Source organism: Adiantum capillus-veneris, chromosome 19, assembly GCF_014529385.1.
Source record: "Adiantum capillus-veneris isolate H3 chromosome 19, ASM1452938v2, whole genome shotgun sequence".
In the NCBI taxonomy this organism is placed as follows: Eukaryota; Viridiplantae; Streptophyta; class Polypodiopsida; order Polypodiales; family Pteridaceae; genus Adiantum; species Adiantum capillus-veneris.
In genome coordinates, this window is record NC_140949.1 from 126,419,719 (window position 1) to 126,439,674 (window position 19,956).

The following is a 19,956-nucleotide window of genomic DNA, read 5'->3' on the forward strand; positions in this document are numbered from 1 at the left end:
GAAAACACAATTTACAGAGTGCATAATCTACTAATGAAACAACGAAACAAAGCAAACTTCACGTAGCGCATTAAGTGGCACTAGGTAAGCATCGCTTATTTTGAAATTACAACGGTCTCCCTACTCTAACGGTATGCTTTTGTAGCACTCCCGAAAAGCCTCACCCCTACTCTCTCCCCAGGGCCCATAGGCCTGCTTATCAAAGCACCCCCTAGTTCAAAGCATCGTCTTTTAGAGCCGGGTCGCACCCACTGGGAAGCACTGAGTCGCACCCAAACAGCCCTTGGCACAAAACAGCCCGGGTTTCCTTTCTCCGTCAGTGTAGGAGCTTCTGAGCCAATTGTGGAAGAGCACGCACGCGCTCGTCTGTTCTGAACCCTCCCTAACCCTTGCTTAATCCCCCCCTTTTTCAAAACGTTAGTGGGGTTATTGGCAGTATTCGGATTTCCTGCCAGCCTTTTCAGAATACCCAGAAATCGTATGGATCCTCCCCACACTCCCACTGGGTGGGGTCCGACCCGGCTATTAACAGGCAGCAGCATGTTCGTGAAGGTCCCAGTGAAGTTCCCATTCTATTGATTTAGGTTTGCTTGAAGGCTGCTCTTGTGCATTGTAAGAGTATGAGGCACGTGCCCACTAAAGGGCCCTCCAGTTTGGAGGAGCTATGGGGGTGCGGTGCCCGCATATTTTGTCTTGAGATTTCGGCATGCACAACAAAAAGACCATGTGCCCCAACCCCAAGTTGAACAAATCATAGCCAACAAAAGAAATTCACAGCTTCCAAACCAAAAGGCACTTGGCCTCATTTTTCTACGGAGGCAAATGTCACATTGATCCAGGCATAAACACAGACTGTTCAGGTTATATACCCTCCACAGACGCGATCGGCCGGAGGGAATTTCACTAATCTGCAATGTAAAGAGTGCAGAACCAAGTAGATAAAATGTACAGAAAGCAGGAATGCCCACCATACAATGTCTGATCAAAATTATCCTGAATAGACCCAAAATTAGCCGATCTTACAAAAGCAACTAGAATAAAACTTTGACACGAGCAAAACAAAAATAACAGAGGTAATCATACGACAGTAATTTGATAAATCTGTTTGCTTTCATTATATTATATAAGCCAATGAAATACAAGCTGACCAATGATTATGTGTGTCAAGTCATCTACACCATCCCAAGCCCGATGTTATTGAAAAGAATGTCAATCTGAATGAAATACATCACTCTGACCAGCCTTTGGGCCGGACAATGACAACCTCCTAATTCATTAGGCATTCTTCTGACTTCAACAAACGAATAGGATGTAGAGTACAGCGCATAACATGTGAGTTCCTGCCTCTTGTGCTCTTAGCTCAAAAATAGTGAGCTGAGCAGAGGACAACCTTATTTCATATCTAGCTCAGTCTTCACCCCTGTCTGTTATGCAGAGGTTTCATGTACATAGCACAAATAATATGAATAGAAAACACTAGTTGTTCCTGGATAATAATCCCCCCCCTTGGCCCCTTTTTACGCCCCACGAAATTGCGTGAAGCAGTATATCACCTCCTTATATTTAGGCCGGATAAACAAATTGATATTTATACCTCCTCCACCCAAACCAAAGCTATAAAAGTATATGCACAGCCATGATCTTACTTCATTAATAAGGTTTGTAGCCTTTTAGCATGTCTTCGTTATCGCCACCATGTTTATAGTACGATTTGTACCACTTGACAAACAGGCCCAGACCAGTGTCCAAGTCAGTCATTGGATTGTATCTGCAAAACATGAGGAATCCCCACCACCAACAACAATACAAAATTGAGATTAAAAGATGTGAAGCAAAACAAACGTATGACAATCTGCAAGAAAGAAGAAACCCCATACCCTAGAGCAACCTGGGCTTTTGTGACATTGGCATGGGTGAACATGACATCACCTGTGGCTGGCATCGGTATGACACTGAAATGACATACAATTGACAAATTAGTTATAGATTTGAAGGTGCCACTTCAACATGCATACATGATAATGGCTGTGAATATGATGAGACACAGACATAGAACACGGTTACCGAATTCCATGTCACAAGGAAAATGCATTTAAGTAGGGGTCAATGAGAATCCCAGATTCAACTTTCACAAAAAAAGTTAAAGGCATGATCATGGTGGTCATCCATGAAACACTATAACACTCGGCTTCAACATGAATAAATAGTATTGGCTGCAAACTGCAACATCCCCACTAGGGTCATCAGTGCCCAATGGTAGGTATGGAGCTAGGTAACAGTACGTACGGTAACAATGTCTGAAGTGAGTTAACAGTATGTGTGTCCACCCACATGACAGGCTGCACACCCACACACACACACAGAGGAGCATACATTAACACACGAACATGCTTTCGTTTCTCTCGAGACTATTCAATATGCATGGCCGTACACTTGCTAATGACATGCGATCTTATGCATACATGCCCACAAATGTGATGTGCAATCCTCAAACAAGGCTCTGCCATTGAGAGAATCCTGACAAATTACTTTCGCTTGGCTTTCTTCTTCAGATGCTTCTCCAAGATGCTGACAAAATCTCCCACTTTGACAGGCTGCGTATTGCCAAGATTGAAAATTCGGAACTGAGCCTTCTTCCTTTTCTTGCCGTCACTGCCAGTACTGGGAAGAGCTGTATCCAAAGATGCAACACAGCCCTTCACTATGTCATCGATAAAAGTGAAATCTCGAGCCAATTCCTCACCATGAGGACCCTGAAAAATTTTAATCGGCTGGAGCAAAAACAATTTAGATGTTCAGAGAGCTTTAACAAAACACATAGTTATTCACCCCAGAAAACCCCTACATCTGCCACAAATTATCAACTCCTACCTGACCCTCCACTATGTTTCTGGTGAAGGAAAAGTAAGCCATGTCCGGCCTCCCCCAAGGACCATAAACTGTAAAAAATCTGCAAACATGTTCAACAGCCAACAGGATAACCCTTCAACAAAGACTCATCCACAGTTGTAAAAATCCTCTAAAAGCAAATCCAACCTCAAAGCTGTAATTGAGAGCCCATAGATGTGATTGTAAGTGTGAGCCAGTACTTCATCAGCTTTCTAGTGCACAAATCGGAACATCTCAGCATTTAAACAAATATAGGCTTCAGCAAAAAGCAGCAATAGTTCAGTCAGTCTCGTTACCTTAGTGGCAGCGTAAAGACTTGCTGGGTGGTCCGTCCTATCATCTTCAGAAAATGGGACCTATAGATAAACGTGATAGATTAAATACCAATTTTCATGCAGAAGTGAAACAAGCCCAGGTAAGCACATGCATACCTTTGAGTTCAGGCCATACACACTACTTGACGAGGCATACACAATGGCAGGCTGCGGGTTGCTGGTCTGCAAGGTAAAAGAAAGCGCTAATATCAATTCTTTTTTGGAGCATTGCCAGTGACCAAACACAGCAAGTGACAGTGATCCTGTACTCAATCATGCCATCAGGCTTGACATTTGGTTAATTTGATGTGCACCAAAAGATATGGTTAATCAACTCCTACTGACCTTGCACTGTTCAAGCAGAGTGACAAAGCCACCAACATTACTGTGAACATAGGCTAGTGGGTTCTTCACAGCATAACGGACCCCCGCCTGTAGGGAAGAATAACAATGAATAAACATCTTATGGACATTAAGAAGAAAAGAAAAAACATTAATAGCTGGCAAACCTGAGCTGCTAAATGAAGAACATGGGTGAAACGAACTAGGCTGAACAGCTTTGACAAAACCACTTGATCATTAAGATCAGCCTCAACAATGAATCTGATTCACATGAACATATAGCCTGGTATACGTAAGGAACCTCTAATTGAACGAGTAATGCAGCAAATTACACAGTCTACTCACATGCCAGCCTTTTGCAAGTTTGCTGCTCTGGCCCTTTTCAAGGCAACAGGATAGTAGTCATTGAAGTTATCTAGCCCTACCACACCATCCCCCCGACTCTTCAAAGCCAAGGACACATGTGATCCCACAAAACCAGCTGCTCCAGTGACAAGCACGGTCATCTGGCCGCCCTCCTGTTCATGTCACACGCACAGAGCTAAACAATCAGGATCCAACTAAAAGAAAGCTCCATAGACATGGTTGAGACAACAATCCTAATGCATACACGTAAAAACACCAAGTCCTGGGGTACTTTCTCACAGCTGGCATCTGTAAAAGTTAGATCAATCATACCTGCCTAGTTGCCGATTGCAGTACTGCCTTTCTCCACGCTGCAGAGGAGCAACCAAAATATAGACCAGGATAAACAGGCAGGCCTTGGAAGAAACAACCCCAAGCACTGCATACCAAAGGAAAACCAAAGTAATTCAGAGACGACTGATTTTAGCACTTCAATGGCGATGCAAAGGCAGTGTGATAGGCAGAGAGGACAACACTGTAGATCCAAAGTAACGAATTCACAGTTCTTCTGAAAAGCTTTTTGTGTGGATGGAATGCAGACATTCAGACACCGTCTAATGCCGGAGGGGCAAGGAAAGAGACAGACAGACACACACACACAGAGAGAGAGAGAGAGAGAGAGAGAGAGAGGTTGAAAGTACTCACAGTATCGCCACAAAAGAGAAGAAGCAGAAGATCTTGAGCCAATTCGTGTGTCGCATGGTGACACGGCTAATGTAGTAATAATGATTGTTATTGGCTCGAGCTTTGTGATAGCCATCTGCATCTAAAAGCTTTACCAGGTGTGAAGGTAGAAGAGAGGAACCCTTGGAAGCCATGACGAGCAGCACAGAAGGCAAAGGGCAAGAAACTTTAATTCTGTCACAGCAATCAGGCCTACCTATGGCGACATTGCGAAATCACTGCTTCTAGCAAATATTTTCCGGCATTTCATTGGATCCACACATGCATTATGCACGTTGAGCACCAGAGAGCGGTCTTTGTTTCTGAAGTGGGGCAGGCTTCACGATGGCAGTTCACGATCGAATGAAGAAGGCAAACCTGCAAGAATGCAGGATGCAAGATTACGAGGCAAAGTGCATCTCCAGATGTAGGCGGGGACGGTGAGGATAGGTGACGCAGGTAGGAGAGGAAACCCTAGAAACGCTTGCTTCAGAAGTGGAAATGCGGAAAGAGAGAGTGCGAGGGCAGAATGCAGGATGATGGAGGGAGCCCGGGCGCTGCAGGTGAGGAGTAGGACCTCTGCCAAGGAGCCCTGGAGGGGGCAAACTCTCACCAGAGCTCGGTCTGGGTCACAGAGAGAGACGAGGGGAGGAGGAAGAGGAGGAGTAAGGGCGAAGGAAGAGGAAGATGATGGTGGAGAGGAGGAGGCCCAATTGATATTTAGAAATTAACAATATATGACTCGATAGAGGTTAATCACACAAAATTAAGGTAACCATTTACTTATACTAAGAGCTTTGCACTAAGGTAACACAAAAATTGGCTCCCATTAAGCTTAACATTCAAATCTAATTGCACAAAAGATCATCGATGTTAAGTACAGTTTGGAGAGCTTTTGCTATGATGTCAATCACACAAAATTCACCATACATTGAGAAAGAAACTTAATTACACAAATTTGAAGTTACCTATAAATTGCATAGCTCTCTATAAATCTCTCTCTCTCTCTTTATTCTCTCTCTCACACACACACATTGACACACTCTCTTCTCAATATCTCACATGCCCCTTTCTCTCTCTATAATCTCACTCTCTTCTCTCTCTCTCTCTCTCTCTCACACACACACACATTCACATACTCTCTTCTCAATATCTCACATGCCCCTTTCTCTCACATGGCTTCTACGTGACATGTTTCAATCCATTAAAAAGGGCCACCTAAATTGGGACATTAGGTGGGGACCTTTAGTGGGGATGACCTCAGTATGGACCCAAATTCATATTCAATGGGCTAGCCCTAATTGAGGCCTACAAACCTTAGGCTTCTTAGGGTGACTAGAAGTTTTGAGGTGGGGTTGATAATAGCAATGGGACCCAATCCTTATTCTATGTGGACTAGCCCAATTTGGGGTCCCAGTCCTTTAGGCTTAGCCTCTTAGGGTAATCCCACTGCCCACCACCAACAAACTCTTGAACTCATCACGACAAGCATCAAAAGGTGAGAATACCTCCAAAACTTCATTGATTTTTTCTCAATTGATTTGCATAGAGGTTGAGAGGAGAATTTTGAACATTTTAGGAAATCCCAAGCGAATGCCCATTGAGATCTTATTGCTTGTTTTGTCTTTTCAATATTTATTTTATTGTTGACAATAGGGCGATTGCAGAGGGTGAAGCAATTAAAGTTCCCAAGCTAGTATATACGTGCACTTATGTCCCCATTGTATAATCATCTAATTCATTACCAAGTTGGTTGGTTCAGCAACCTCTCTCTCGTGCATTCTCTCCCTGACTCTACGCTTCACATCGTCGACTTGGATAGAGACCTCAAAGATCTATCAAACTAGTCTTGAGGTCGAGACGTCTCAGGAACCAAAGAAAAACCAATGTAATGGAATTGGACTATGAACATTGAGAATACCAGAATTTAGAGAAGTGTAGTGAGCATTTTTATGAGAATACTTTGAGAAAATAGAGAGAAAACTTGATTAGAGGTAGCAACATAACCATTACACTTAACTAGTACGGTCGATCGCCTTCGGCGCCCTCTCTTTTTCTCTTTTTCTCTCTCCCTCTTTATCGCGTGCACATGGGCTTCTCTCAGTTTTGGAGTTTAGCCTTCATGTCGTAGATTTCGACATGTGTAAAAAGCTCCCCCTTTCGCCATATTATGTTAGTTTAGATTAACTTGACATGAACAATACTTTGCAAGAGACAGAATTAAAGAACTTGGCATCAATTGGCGACACGTGTAAAAGGCTCCCCATCCAAAAGGCTTTTGTATTATAGCTTCTCCCATAAAGAGAGATTTGGTACAATACAAGCTTTGTGTTCCTTGAGACCTTGATGGTGCAATGAAGATAGAGAGCTTCATGCACCACAATTATGCCCGTGACTTAGCTAAATGAAAGCATTAACTTGTCCCTGGCCTCAGTCCCAAGACCTCAAACACCTTCGAAGGTGGAGAGAGCTAGCAGGAATGAGAGTATGGAAGAGGAAGAAGAAATATTCTTACGAGAAAGAAGCAGTGTCCTCTCATACCATTACTCATAGAGTATAGTAATGGAGATGACGAAGATGGCAAGCATAGCATTGAAGCATGGCTCTTCGTTAGATTTGCATTACATAGCCAAGAGTGTTGGTGTAGGCTCTCAACTTCTCAAGCTTGGAGAAGGAGATGGAGTTCTTGCACTTTCACAAAGTGAGAATGAGAGCATGTGAGGCTCATTAGACCTATCTAAGCTTATGCATTTCAAGCAACATGGGTAATCTTTGGACAAGTGTCCTTCTTACCCCTTTGAGAGAGAGGGCTTGATAATACCCAGACAATTAATTAATTTAACTAAATAATCATTCGACCTCTCTCAAATTCATCCGATAGGGTTTAGGCACACTATGGGGGAAACCTAGCTAGGGGCTTGATATGTGTCCTATTTGCCTCTTTGAGCAAGGGGTGTCCCTTGAGTGAGGGAAAGACTATTCAACCCCTGTTGCTTGCAGGAAAACACACACAGCTTGGAGAAGATGAAGGAAGCTCAAGGCACACAACAGAGAGTGTATTACTTCGTGTGCTATGGAAAGATAGATAGCCCTAGAATGATGGGCGTATTGACAATGCACGAGGGAAAAAAACTCCTAGTGAGGCAAAAAATGCCCCGGCGGTCCTAAGTGTGTTCACACACATCACTACCACATGTATATGGTAACAAACCCCCCTTGGAGTGATGCGGTGAACAAGAGCTGGCACATAGAGTAAAGGGAAGTGCCATGCCTTGAGGACATGATCGGTCCACAAAGGGGAGTAAGCCCAAAGCTTTTCGGAAAGCGTCGAACTTCTCACAAGACAATGCCTTCATGAAAAGATCTGGAAGGTTGTCCTATGTTGGCACATATGCCAAGTTGATCTCTCTTGCTGAGAGCCTCTCCCTGAAATAGTGGTAATGCACCTCAATGTGCTTTGTGCGAGCATGGAAAATTGGGTTCCTCGCAACTGCAGCTCTAACTGTCGATGTAGATAGTGTTGGCAGTTTCCTATCCAACACCCAAATCAGCCATAAGACATCTGAGCCATACACACTCAACCATAGCTGTGAAGACTGCCCTGTACTCAACCTCACAACTAGAAGTGGCCACAGTAGGTTGCTTCTTGCTCAACCATGATATACATGAACTGCCAAGCACGAAGCAAAAACCACTTGTGGACAATCACGAGTCAAAACAACCAGCCCAATCTTAGTCCGAAAAAGCATGTAAGTCTAGCAGCAATGATCCCCCCTTGGGAATAAAACAAGCCAAGATGTAAAGTGCCACTCAAGTAGAAGAAAATCCTCTTGACAACCTGCCAATTCTTATACCCTGGGCTATGCATAAATCTGTTGACCTGTGAAACTGTAAATTGAATATCCGGCCTCATGTTGCATACATAAATGAGGCATCCAACAACAGTTTGGTAAAGAGTGACATCAGCAGGATCACCAACATCATGAAGACTCAGTTTCAGACATGTTTCCATGGGAGTGGCAATAGGTTTGCAATCCTCAAGTCCAAACTTACATATTGTCATAAAATCTAATATCTAACCAACCCAAATGATTTTCTCATATTAAACTGATCATTTGGTGTGGGTGAATAAATAGGAACAAGGGTTAGAATATAGACAAGTGCTTATGGATCTATCTCAACACGGGGCCAAGGTTAAAGGGGTCCAAATGAGAGATGGTATATTAAAGAGCAATGCTACCTAATGGAGCTTAAAGACCTTAGGGTTAGCGTCATTAAAGACCTCCAAAAGTTAGTGTTAAAAAGTCCTTTGACATTAGGCAAGCTAGGACTGACCTCGAGGTGGGAACCTATAACATTTAATGGCCTAGTAACTTGCGTGTAGCGGAAAATAGCATGAACATAGTGAGCATTTTATTAGAATAGATTCCTAATGAGAATAACAAGAGTGCTTGGGTGGAGAGAGCAGCTAAAAGTATAACACCTAGTTAGATAGCATGAACAATACTTCAAAAGAGAGAGAAATTAAGCTATTGACAACAGTTGAGGACCGGATTTAAATGGAGCCGGTCCCCCCTCCAAAAGGCTTTGTACTATGGTTCCTCCCATCAAGAGAGACATTTTACAATACAATTCTTTGTGTTCCTTCAATCCTAGCTAGTATAATGAAGATGGAAACTTCATGCACTAAGCACAACCCTTATTAAACACAACATCAATTCCCTCACAGTCTCAGATCCAAGACCTCACACACCTTCGAAGATGGTGAGAGCTAGCAGGGTATGAGAGTAGATTGAGAGGAAGGAGTATTCTTATGAGAAAGATGTACATCTCCTCACATAATCACTCATATTAGCATAGCTTAGCTTAGTAATTAGCATGGTAGAGGATATGATCATGCATTGAAGCTTGGCTCTTGGTTGGATTTACATCACAAAGCCAAGAGTTGTTGGTGTAGGCCTCCCTTCTCACAAGCTTGGAGTAGGTGGTAAGCTTTTCATTAAAGCTTGAGAAGGAGAGAGAGAGAGAGTCTTCTTGCTCCACACATGAGATTGTGTGTGTGTGTAATGCAATAATGCTTTGAGAAAATCAGCCCCCTCTCTCTCTTGGTCGACCCCTCTTGCTAATTGCTTATGTAGACACCCCAAGCTTAGCCGGATTTCAGGAGCATAAGTGATAGCTTTCTGTCATGTGTCCCCCTTTCCCCTTTTGTGGTAATGAATAAATGCAATTAAACTCTCATTGGATGCCTTTGCCTCTTGGCCAATAGGAATCAGGCAAGCCATTGGGCTGTTGAATGCTCATTGGACCCCTTGGGAGACTGTCCAATAGTCTTCAAGAGAGCTTAATTCTTATTGGTTCTTTTATTAAGTGTTTTTAAATCAATTAAACTAGATTTACTCTAGCCTAATTTTCATTGGTCCACCTCCATAGCCATCCAATAGGATTTGAGTACACCTTGTGGGCATCTAGGCTAGGGAGCTGACATGTGTCCCTCTTTCGCCTTGTGTACAAAGCTTGTGAGTGTGTGTGGGTGTTTCTCTCTCATCCCCTACTTCTTGGGCTCGCCCCCTCCTATGTAGGGACTTTTGAAGACTTTTGTACACAGCATCCAAATTTCCTAAGCTTTTGAACTTTGGACCAACCTTTGAATTTTGGAACCTTAGCATTTTGGAAGTCTTAATGGGCTGAACCTTAGGGTCTTTTAAGCCCATTGTTGCACATTGCTCTTTTGTAGATGGCCCCCCCTTTGGATCCCTATTTTCCCTCCTTTGGATCCCTAATGTGGTTGGTCTGCTAGCTTAACCAATATTCTAGCTTTTTCTCCCCTGGCACTTCCCCGTATTAAATGATCAGTTTAACATGAGAACAGCATTTAGGAGAATCAGATATTGATTATTATGACAGAACCCTACCCAAGCCTGAGGTGCTTGTCAGCTTGCTAACTAAAGTGCTTAAAGTTTTTGTGGGAACCTTGCCCAAAAGCTTGAGGTGATTTGTATGCTTAAATGACTAAGGTTCTTGAAGTGTTCAATTCAAAGATAAACTCTTAAGAGGCATAAAGGGTTTCCTCCATGCTTAATTGACTAAGTGCTTGGGATGTTCAATCCAAACCAAATGACTAAAAAGCATAAAAGAAACATGCCTAAATGATCCTCCACATGTGGCCCTCGTGGTGTGCTTGAATCCTATTGGATAAGCTTTAAAGGGGTCCAATGAGAATTTAGATGCATAAAAATAAATAATTAAGTTCTTTCATGAGAGAGAGAGAGAGAGAGAGAGAGAGAGAGAGAGAGAGGTGTTGACCAAGCATGAGAGGGGGATATACTCTCAAACACAGTTCCATCTCCTTCTCCAAGCTTGTGAAGAAGTGGACAGCCTACACCAACACTCTTGGGTATGGAATGCAAATCCAACCAAGAGTCATGCTTCAATGCTTAAGCTTGCCATCTTCTTCATCTTCATTGCTATGCTATTATCTTCATTACTATGCTATTATGCTATGCTAAGCAAGAAGAGTGATGATAAGTGAGGAACTGTTTCTTTCTCCTATGGATGATTCTTCTTCCTCTTCCCTACCCTCATTCCCCGCTAACTCTCTCCACCTTCAAAGGTGTTTGAGGCCTTGGGATAGTCAATGCTTTTTGCAAAGTTTATGTTATGCTTGTGAGCATGAAGCTTTCTATCTTCATTGCATCACCTAGGTCACAAGGAACACAAAGATTGTATTGTATCAAGTCTCTCTTGATGCGAGAATCTATAATACAAACGCCTTTTGGAGGGGGGACCGGCTCCAAGTAAATCCGATCCTCAACTATTGTCATGTTCTCTAATACTCTCGCTCTTGCAAAAGTATTGTTCATGCCAAGTTCATTAAGTACTATGTTTATGGTGCTACCATCAATTAAGTTCACCCCCTTTGTTCTCAAAGTAATTTCACAAAAATGCTCACTCTAATTCTCTTAATTCCGCTATTCTCAAAGTTCATTGGCCATTTCCATTACATTGGTATCAGAGCATTTGGTTTCTCATTTCTTGCTGAAGAAGAGAGATCCTTAAGTGGCCTATTAATGGTTGATTTTGTTAATTATATTAGGGTAAGTGAGATTGGGATCTATTATCGGTTTTATTGAGCCCACTATGTGGAATATGGTGCACACCGCGGGAGCTTTGGTCTTAATAATGGGGTCTTTTTAGCATAATGGACTTTACCATTATTGAGCCATAAGAAGTTCGAAAGGAGATATTCTGTTATGTTAGACCCACCCCACTACTCTCTATAATTAACCAATTTGAGCCGTGGGTGGAGATACTTTAAGTGCTTATTTTCAAAGGCTAAGAGGAGTAGCAACTAAGGTTTTGAATTGCCAAATAATACACTAAGTAAACACATAAGTATAATTAGCATGGCTGACAATAACCAAGAGAGTAGAATGAGCATTGATAACTTTGTTTTTTCACATGAAGGTGCTAATGATGATGCCCCCATGTTTATCAATTATCTTGTTACTAGGTTGCATCAAGTTATGGGCAACCCTACTTTGCAAGCCGAAGTTACTCAACAACTTCGTGCTTATGGGATGTCCCTTCCTCTCCAAGAGGAGAGAGAGAGCTTAGGAGGCCTCTTGAAGAAACCCCCAAAAGAAGACTCTCTCCCATACGAGAAGAGGAATCCAAAGAACAAGAAAATAATGAATCCCTAAGTTCCTCTGAAGACGTGGCTCCACGAAGACAGCAGTCTAGACAATCGCCAACTCCTCCCATGAGGAAACGGTCAACACACAACCCTTCTCCTCATCACCCCAAAAGGGAAGAGAGGAAAGAAAGGAAGAAAAGGTCAAGAAAGAGGTCACTATCTTCTCCTTCTTCTTCACCTTCCTCCTCTCCCGACGAAAGCTATGGCTATTCTCCTAGAGAATACAAGAGGGGAGGACATCGCAAATCATACCCTGCATGGCGAACATCACAAAAGCTCAAGAAGTTCAAAGAGGGAGGAAAGAGTACCTCTTTTCTCACCTATGATGGCACCTTTGGTTCCAACGACAAAGTATTTGCCTTTATCTAGCAATTTGATGCGGACTTTGGAGACGAGGGCTTCACGGAGTCCTCGTCATGCACTTCCAGAAATCGGCTCGTCAATGGTAGGCTAGCCTTCGTGGCAACAGTGAAGCCCCAAAGACATGGAAAACTTTACGATGGCACAGTTTGAAGCTTCTCTCACATGAGTCTATTCACAAATATGTGGACAAGTTTTGGGATTTACATCTCAAGGCTACTGTCTTCCAAAAGATAGAATTCGCCGAGCAAAAGCAACAATTTTGTGCGGGATTACCTGAAGAAATGGCGGAGTACGTCAACGCCCAACAGCCTGGTTCTATCACCGAAGTAATCCACCACACCATGGTTGCTTCTCGCATCAATTTCCAACAAGGGGCTAGACGGAATGTCAAGCCCATGGAAAACAAAGACAAAAGTGATGCAAAGGAGAAAACCAATGACCAAAATTCTTCCCAAGGCAATTTCAATAACAATAACAACAACAATCGGTCCAAGGAGAAGGGAGTTTACAAAGGTAAAAACAAACTCTCTCATGAAGAGCTTGAAGCTTTTTGCAAGGACCATAAGTGTTTTAAGTGTGGGGAGCAAAGACATGACTATCATTCTTGCCCCAAGAGAAATGCCCGCATTGAGACTCCTAGAGCTTCCATTATCGAAGCTCCAAAAGAGGATGCTCATTGCAAAGGATCACCTCTCTCCTACGCTTGGGGAGGAAAGGTAAGGGAACATGATGCCTTCATCTTGTTTGACCCTGGCTCTACTCACGACTTCATATCAATGGAGTTGGCCACCAAGTTGGGCATTCAAGCTTTTGAGATGGGAGATATTGTAACTGCTGACATAGCTTTCAAGGGATAGCAAGCCTCCGTTACTCCCTTGATCGGGAAGTTGAGACTTCATGTCCAAAGCTATGTCGACAAAGAAGACTTTTTTATCTCTCCTCTCCAACATGAGGATGCTATCCTAGGGGCACCATGGTTCAACCGCATGGCTGACATGAAGTTCCTTGGAAGGAGAATCTACTTCACCTACAGGGAAAGAGCATGTATATAGATGCTAATGTGTCTGGTCATACTATACCACTTGTAAATTCACCATCTTTTGATAAGTCAATGAAAAGCTCGATTTTTACGTACATGATTTTTGTCAAAGAATCCACTAATGACGCTAAGGAATCAAGAAGAGTTAGATTTGTCCACTTTGCTAAATGGATTCCAAGATGTTTTCATCGATGATATCCCTATGGACTTACCTCCAAAATGAGGGGATGATGACCATCAAATTGAGCTCCTACCAGGAAGCTCACCGCCTAACAAGACTCCTTATCGAGTTTCCCAAGCTCAACAAGAGGAGATCATGAGGCAAGTACAAGAATTGGTAGGCAAAGGACGGTGAGAACCTTAGGGTCTTTAAAGCCCATTGTTTCACCTTGCTCTTTTGTAGATGGCCCCCCCTTTGGATCCCTACTATGGCCGATCTGCTAGCTTAACCAATATTCTAACTTTTTCTCCCCTAGCACTTCCCCATATTAAATGATCAGTTTAACATGAGAAAATCATTTAGGAAAATTATATATTAGTTATTATGACATTACCTCTCTCTTGAAATCATAGTCGTCCTCAACTATGGGGTAGAGAAGGTAAAGTCTATTGATTAGTCCTTTTTCTAGCGGGTAGAGGATCCCTATGTTACCCTACGACATCATTCCCGAATGGATGACTAATCCATTTGGAGCTTGAGAGCCTAAGCTGCCGCAAGCATGACTGCACATTAGTCCTATCAATCTTCCATAGTAGAGTGACAAGCTCTATTTGGTGTTTGGGAGACGTCGTCTCCGCAAACTTGATCTAAGCATGCATACTACTTCACATTTGTGCACAATAAAGAAAAAGAGAGTCTTATAAGACAAAAACTTTGTTCATTTTAAACATTTGTACATTTGCTTACTCTAGGGAGGCATTGTAAGCATTGACAAGGTTTAGTTTATCCTTCAATTGTATGCCTTGCATCCATCTAGCATCTTCAAAAGGATAATTCTTAAACTTAATAAGATGTCATCGGATAGTCTTACCGCCTCTTAATACCTTGTCTTCATGTCGGAGAATGGACTCAGGTTGCAACACCTCTTCTTGGTCCTCGATCTCCGATGGGTCTTCAATAGTTGGTTCTTGAGGTGGCTCTCCTTTGTAAGGCTTTAGTAGGCTCACATGGAAAGCATTGTGTATGAGCCAATGGCTGGGCAACTTGAGTTGATAGGCCATCTCATTGATTGGCCTAAGAATCTGGAAGGGACCATAGTACCTTTTTGCTAACTTAGCATATTACTTTTGGTGTCCCGTAGGATTCTTGCCCGTTGTGTACCTTAATCGAGCCACCCAATCATTTTCTTTAAATGCTTGGGCTCTTTTGTGCTTTTGCCTTTTGCCTTTGTTGTGAGATAGAGATAGCATCCTTAATCTTTTGGAAAGATTCTTGTAGGTCTCGGCTATACTCATCTGCAGGCGAAGATATTCCTGTGTACCTTAAGTAGTAGGGGAATTTTTTATCTTCCCTCAATTGCCTCAAAAGGTGCTTTTCCTGTGGAAGAATGTATAGTGTTGTTGTAGGCATACTCCACTAAGGGTAAGTACTTCTCCCATTGGGATCTTTGATCTACTTCCGTTACATAGGCTTTTAGTAGATCAAGAATTGTTAGGTTAGCTATTTCACTTTGGCTATCCGTTTGCGGCGGGTGATAGGCCAAAGAGAAATTTAGCCTTGTCCCTAAATGCTCAAAGAGACCCTTCTAGAAATTACTGGTCATTCTAGGATCTCTATTCGACACTATGGACATTGGCAAGCCATGGTACTTGAAGATTTGTGAAATGAAGAGGGTTGCCATTTGATGGGCTTTGAAAATACTTTTTGACATGTATAAAATGAGCTTGTTTACTAAATCTGTCTACTATCGTCCATATTCCCGTATTCCCATGGATAGACTTAGGCAATCCAAAGATAAAATCCATGTATATGCTCTCCCATGGTGAATTAGGGATTGGCAAAGGTTGAAGCAATCAAGGTTGCTTCCCTCTATCAAACTTTGTCTTTTGGCATACCACACATTTAGAAACACACTCTTGTATGTTTGCTTTCATGGTAGGCCAATAGAAATATGTATCAATCCCCTTTAGGGTAGACTGAATCCCTCTATGCCCCGCATAAGGAGGAGCATGAGATTCATACATTACTTTCTCACGTAGTGAGTTAGTAATGCATAGTCTATTGCCATAGATAATATAACCATCTTGTAAAGTAAATGGTTCCTCTTTCTTCCCTAGTGCAAGGGCTGAAATCACATCTCTAAAATGGGAATCAATAGCATACTCATCTATCATAGAAGATAGATCATTGTGAGTTGCTATGGAAACCGCATTCACTTTCAGCCATCTTGAGAGTGCATCGGCTACTTGATTATGCTTGCTAGCAATGTGAGCAATATGAAAATGAAATTGAGAAAGGAAATTTGCCCACCTCATTTGTTTGTCAGAGATCTTGGTCTACGTCATGAAGTACTTAAGACTTTGGTGATTCATTCGCAGAATGAAAGGAATAGTGCTTCCATGAGTCTAAGGCATGTAGAACTGTGAGGAGTTCCTTTTCATATATGCCTAGAGCTTGCTCAACAGGGTCGAGCCTTCGACTTTCATAGGCTATGGCGTGCCCTTCTTGGAGCAAAACAGCTCCAAGCCAATCACCACAAGCATCACATTGGACCTCAAATGGCTTTGAGAGATCCGGCAGTGTAAGCACAGGTTGAGAGATAAGCTTTTCTTTAAGCTTTTGGAAAGCATTGTTCTCCTTGGCAGACCATGTATACCTAAGGTTTTTCTTTGTTAGGCCATGTAATGGTCCCGCAATTTGTGAGAACTTTTCTATGAAGCGTCTATAGTATGCACACATACCTATAAAGCTTCTTAGTTCATGAAGATTCCTTGGTTTAGACCATCCTTTTATTACCTCTAACTTTGATGGATCCATTTGGATGCCATCTTGAGAGATAATGTGACCTAAATACTAAATCTCTTCTAAGAAAAATTCACTTTTCTTTCGATTAACATAAAGTTTATTCTCTCTTAGAACTTGAAATATTACTTGGAGGTGTTGCTTTTGTTCATCTAGTGAATTAGAGTAGATGATAATATCATCAAAGAACACTCCAGTAAAGATTCGATGAGGCCTGAATAGCTTCTCCATCAAGCGGTTGAATGTGGCTGGTGCATTGGTCAAGCCAAAAGGCCTGACAATGTATTCTTAAAGACCAAACGTAGTGCGAGATGCGGCCTTTACAATGTCTTGATCAACTATCCTTATTTGATGATAGCCACTTTTTAGGTCAATCCTACTAAAGTAGGTGGACCCTTGTAGCTTATCAAATAGGTCTTCTACCCGTGGAACGGGAAACCTATTCTTGATAGTGATCCTATTTAGTGCTCTATAGTCAACACCACATACAATATGTGTCGTCTTTCTTTTGCACTAGTAACACAGGTGAGAAAAATGGAGATGAGCTAGGCCTAACCATGCCCTTCTCAACTAACTCATGCACTTGCCACATAATCTCCTCTTGTTGAGCTTGAGAAACTCTATAAGGAGGTTTATTAACTTCCTGGAAGAAGTTCAATTGCATGGTCATCATTGCCTCGTTTAGGAGGTAGTTCACAAGGGATGTCGTCAATAAAGACATCTTGAAACCCCTTGAGAAAATTGGATAACTCTAATTCCTTGTGATTGTTTATATTTTCTTTTGCTAAAGCATTAGGTTCATTTTGAGAATCTTTAACAAAAATCATGTACACGGAAATAGAGCTCTTTATTGACTTATTGAAAGTTTGTGTACGTACAATGGGTATGGTGTTAGCCATTTCCGTAGCATCTATGTACATATCTTTTTCCCTGAACCTAAAGTAGATTCTCCTTTCAAGGAATTTAACATTGACAGCTATGCAATCAAACCATGGTGCCCCTAGGATTACATCTTCGTGCTTGAGAGGAGAGATAAAGAAGTCCTCTTTGTCCACATAGCATTGGACATGGAGCCTCAATTTCCCAATTAAGGAGTGACTGAAGCTTCTTGCCCCTTGAAAGCACCATCTGCAGGTAGGACATCTCCCATCTTGTAGGCTTGTATGCCTAGCTTGGTGGCCAACTCTGTGGATATGAAACTGTGAGTACAACCAGGGTCAAAGAGAATAAAAGCGTCATGTTCTCTTACCTTTCCCCAAGCATGGAATTGTTCACCTCTCTTGAGTCTATGCCTCATGGGAATTTAGTCACTTGTGCCAACAATGCCTCTTATCCGGTTCAAGGAGTTGGAAAGATTATGCTTACTGCTGTAAATGGCAGTTTTTTCACACTTGTTGATGCACTTTATGTACCTAGGATCAAGAAGAATCTTTTGTTTGTATTTGCACTTGCTAGACTTGGACTTGTAGTCAAATTTGTGGATGACAGATGTATAGTTCATGATCTCAGTTTTGGTGATGAAATCATTGCATCGGGGCTTTTGTGTTGTGGGTTGTAGACAAAATTTTGCAAATGCAGTTGCAGATTCAAGGGCTATTTCAAATGCAAAACTTTGGCATGGACGTTTTGGTCATCTGAATTTTGCCAGTTTACTGCATTTGCAGAAATTTGATATGGTTGCTTCTTTGCTGCCTCTTGAAGCACCTGTCAAACATGTTTGTGAAGGCTGTATTTTGGGTAAGATGAAGTGTTCAAAGTTTCCAAAGGATGGTTCAGTTAGAGCCACATGCAGGTTGTAGCTTGTGCATAGTGATGTTTGTGGGCCCATGCAAACTCCGTCCTCGGGCAATTACCTTTACTTCGTGACTTTCGTTGATGATTACTCCAAGCATGCATAGGTATTTCCGCTTAAAGCGAAGTCCAAAGTTTTTATGTGCTTCAAACAATTTCTGGCTATGACTGAAAATGTATCGAAATGTACTATGGGCACCCTCCATTTCGATCGAGGGGGGGAGTATATGTCTCATGAATTTAATGCATTTCTGGCTAGTCGTGGGATAAAACACCAATGTACAGTGCCTTATACACCTCAGCAAAATGGTATTGTTGAGAGGAAAAACGGGTCACTTACAGAAATGGCACGATGTATGGTCAAAAGTCAAGCTTTGCCGCATTCTTTTTGGCTTGAGGCCATCATGTGTGCCACTTATGTACTAAACAGGTGTCCTACGAAAGCTTTGCAGTCTATTACTCCAAATGAAGCATGGCATGATAGAAAGCCTTCTATTGAGCACATGTGTGTTTTTGGCTGTTTGGCATATGCTTAGGTGCCACACACACAACGTAAAAAATTGGATGATAAGGCTGTCAAATGTATTTTTGTTGGTTATAGTGCTAAAAGCAAAGGTTACAGGTTGTATCATCCGCAAACAAAGCATACTCTGGTTTCACGGGATGTAGTGTTTGTGGAAGATTCTGTTCAGCCCTTGTTGTCATGTACTAGAGACAATAATGTAAGCTCACAGGACATTTATGATACTTTGTTGCCTCTTTTCAGTGGTGGAAGTTTGAATGTAAATTACAATGGGGCAAATGTACAGCCTATGGGGGTTTACAGATCAGCCTATTACTGATGGAGATGTACATGATGTACTTGATGAGAAAAGGGCTGAAAATGAGCAGGCTAGAGGTATGCCAAAATGGTTGGTGCACACTTTGCGTGACAGTAAATTGGATGCACCTTTGTCTAGTCGTACTCGTTCAGGCTCTCGCCATGCATCTTATGCATGAGATTGTTATGCTTTGCATGTTTGTGAGGTTTTAGATTGCTAGAGGATAAGCCTTCATAGTTCTCAACATGTTTTGACACTTCTAGGGAAAACTAAGTGTTAAATTGAAAGTTATGACCAAATTACAAGAAATACCATATCCTATTGTGTAAGTGTCATTTATAACATAAAGCTAATCTTCCTTGAGTTTTGGGGGACCTAATATGCTATATAGCATAGTATATGATGATGGTTGAATTTTTTGATTGCTGAAGAATACTAGACTTAGTGTAGCAAGTGTAGCTTTCTCAATATTGCTAGTTTCTTAGGCCAATTGTGTGTATTTTGTAGGTAGTAACCACATCTAATTTTAAACTATAAATTTGGCTAGATATTGAGTAGGTTTTATGGGATTCTAGAGGTCATAATGTTAAACCCATTTTTGACATGTTTGATGTATTTGGCACTTCATCATTGTCCCCAAGGTTCCACTTAGTAAGAGATCCATACTTTTT

The 19,956-nt window shown here is 41.9% G+C and overlaps 1 protein-coding gene across 1 annotated transcript; it reads right to left on the reverse strand.

The window, feature by feature from the left end:
- Window positions 1-1,091: 1,091 nt before the first annotated feature.
- On the reverse strand, window positions 1,092-5,405 carry LOC147434821 (UDP-glucuronate 4-epimerase 1-like). Its single transcript, XM_086491238.1, has 12 exons — window positions 4,596-5,405; window positions 4,224-4,329; window positions 3,891-4,063; window positions 3,713-3,806; window positions 3,549-3,635; window positions 3,321-3,386; window positions 3,186-3,245; window positions 3,037-3,101; window positions 2,872-2,950; window positions 2,530-2,771; window positions 1,878-1,952; window positions 1,092-1,768 (listed from the first exon to the last, which is right to left on the reverse strand). The coding sequence occupies exons 1-12, from the start codon at window positions 4,766-4,768 to the stop codon at window positions 1,651-1,653; spliced, it is 1,338 nt and encodes a 445-aa protein (XP_086347364.1). The 5' UTR covers window positions 4,769-5,405; the 3' UTR covers window positions 1,092-1,650.
- Between the last annotated feature and the right edge of the window lie 14,551 nt (window positions 5,406-19,956).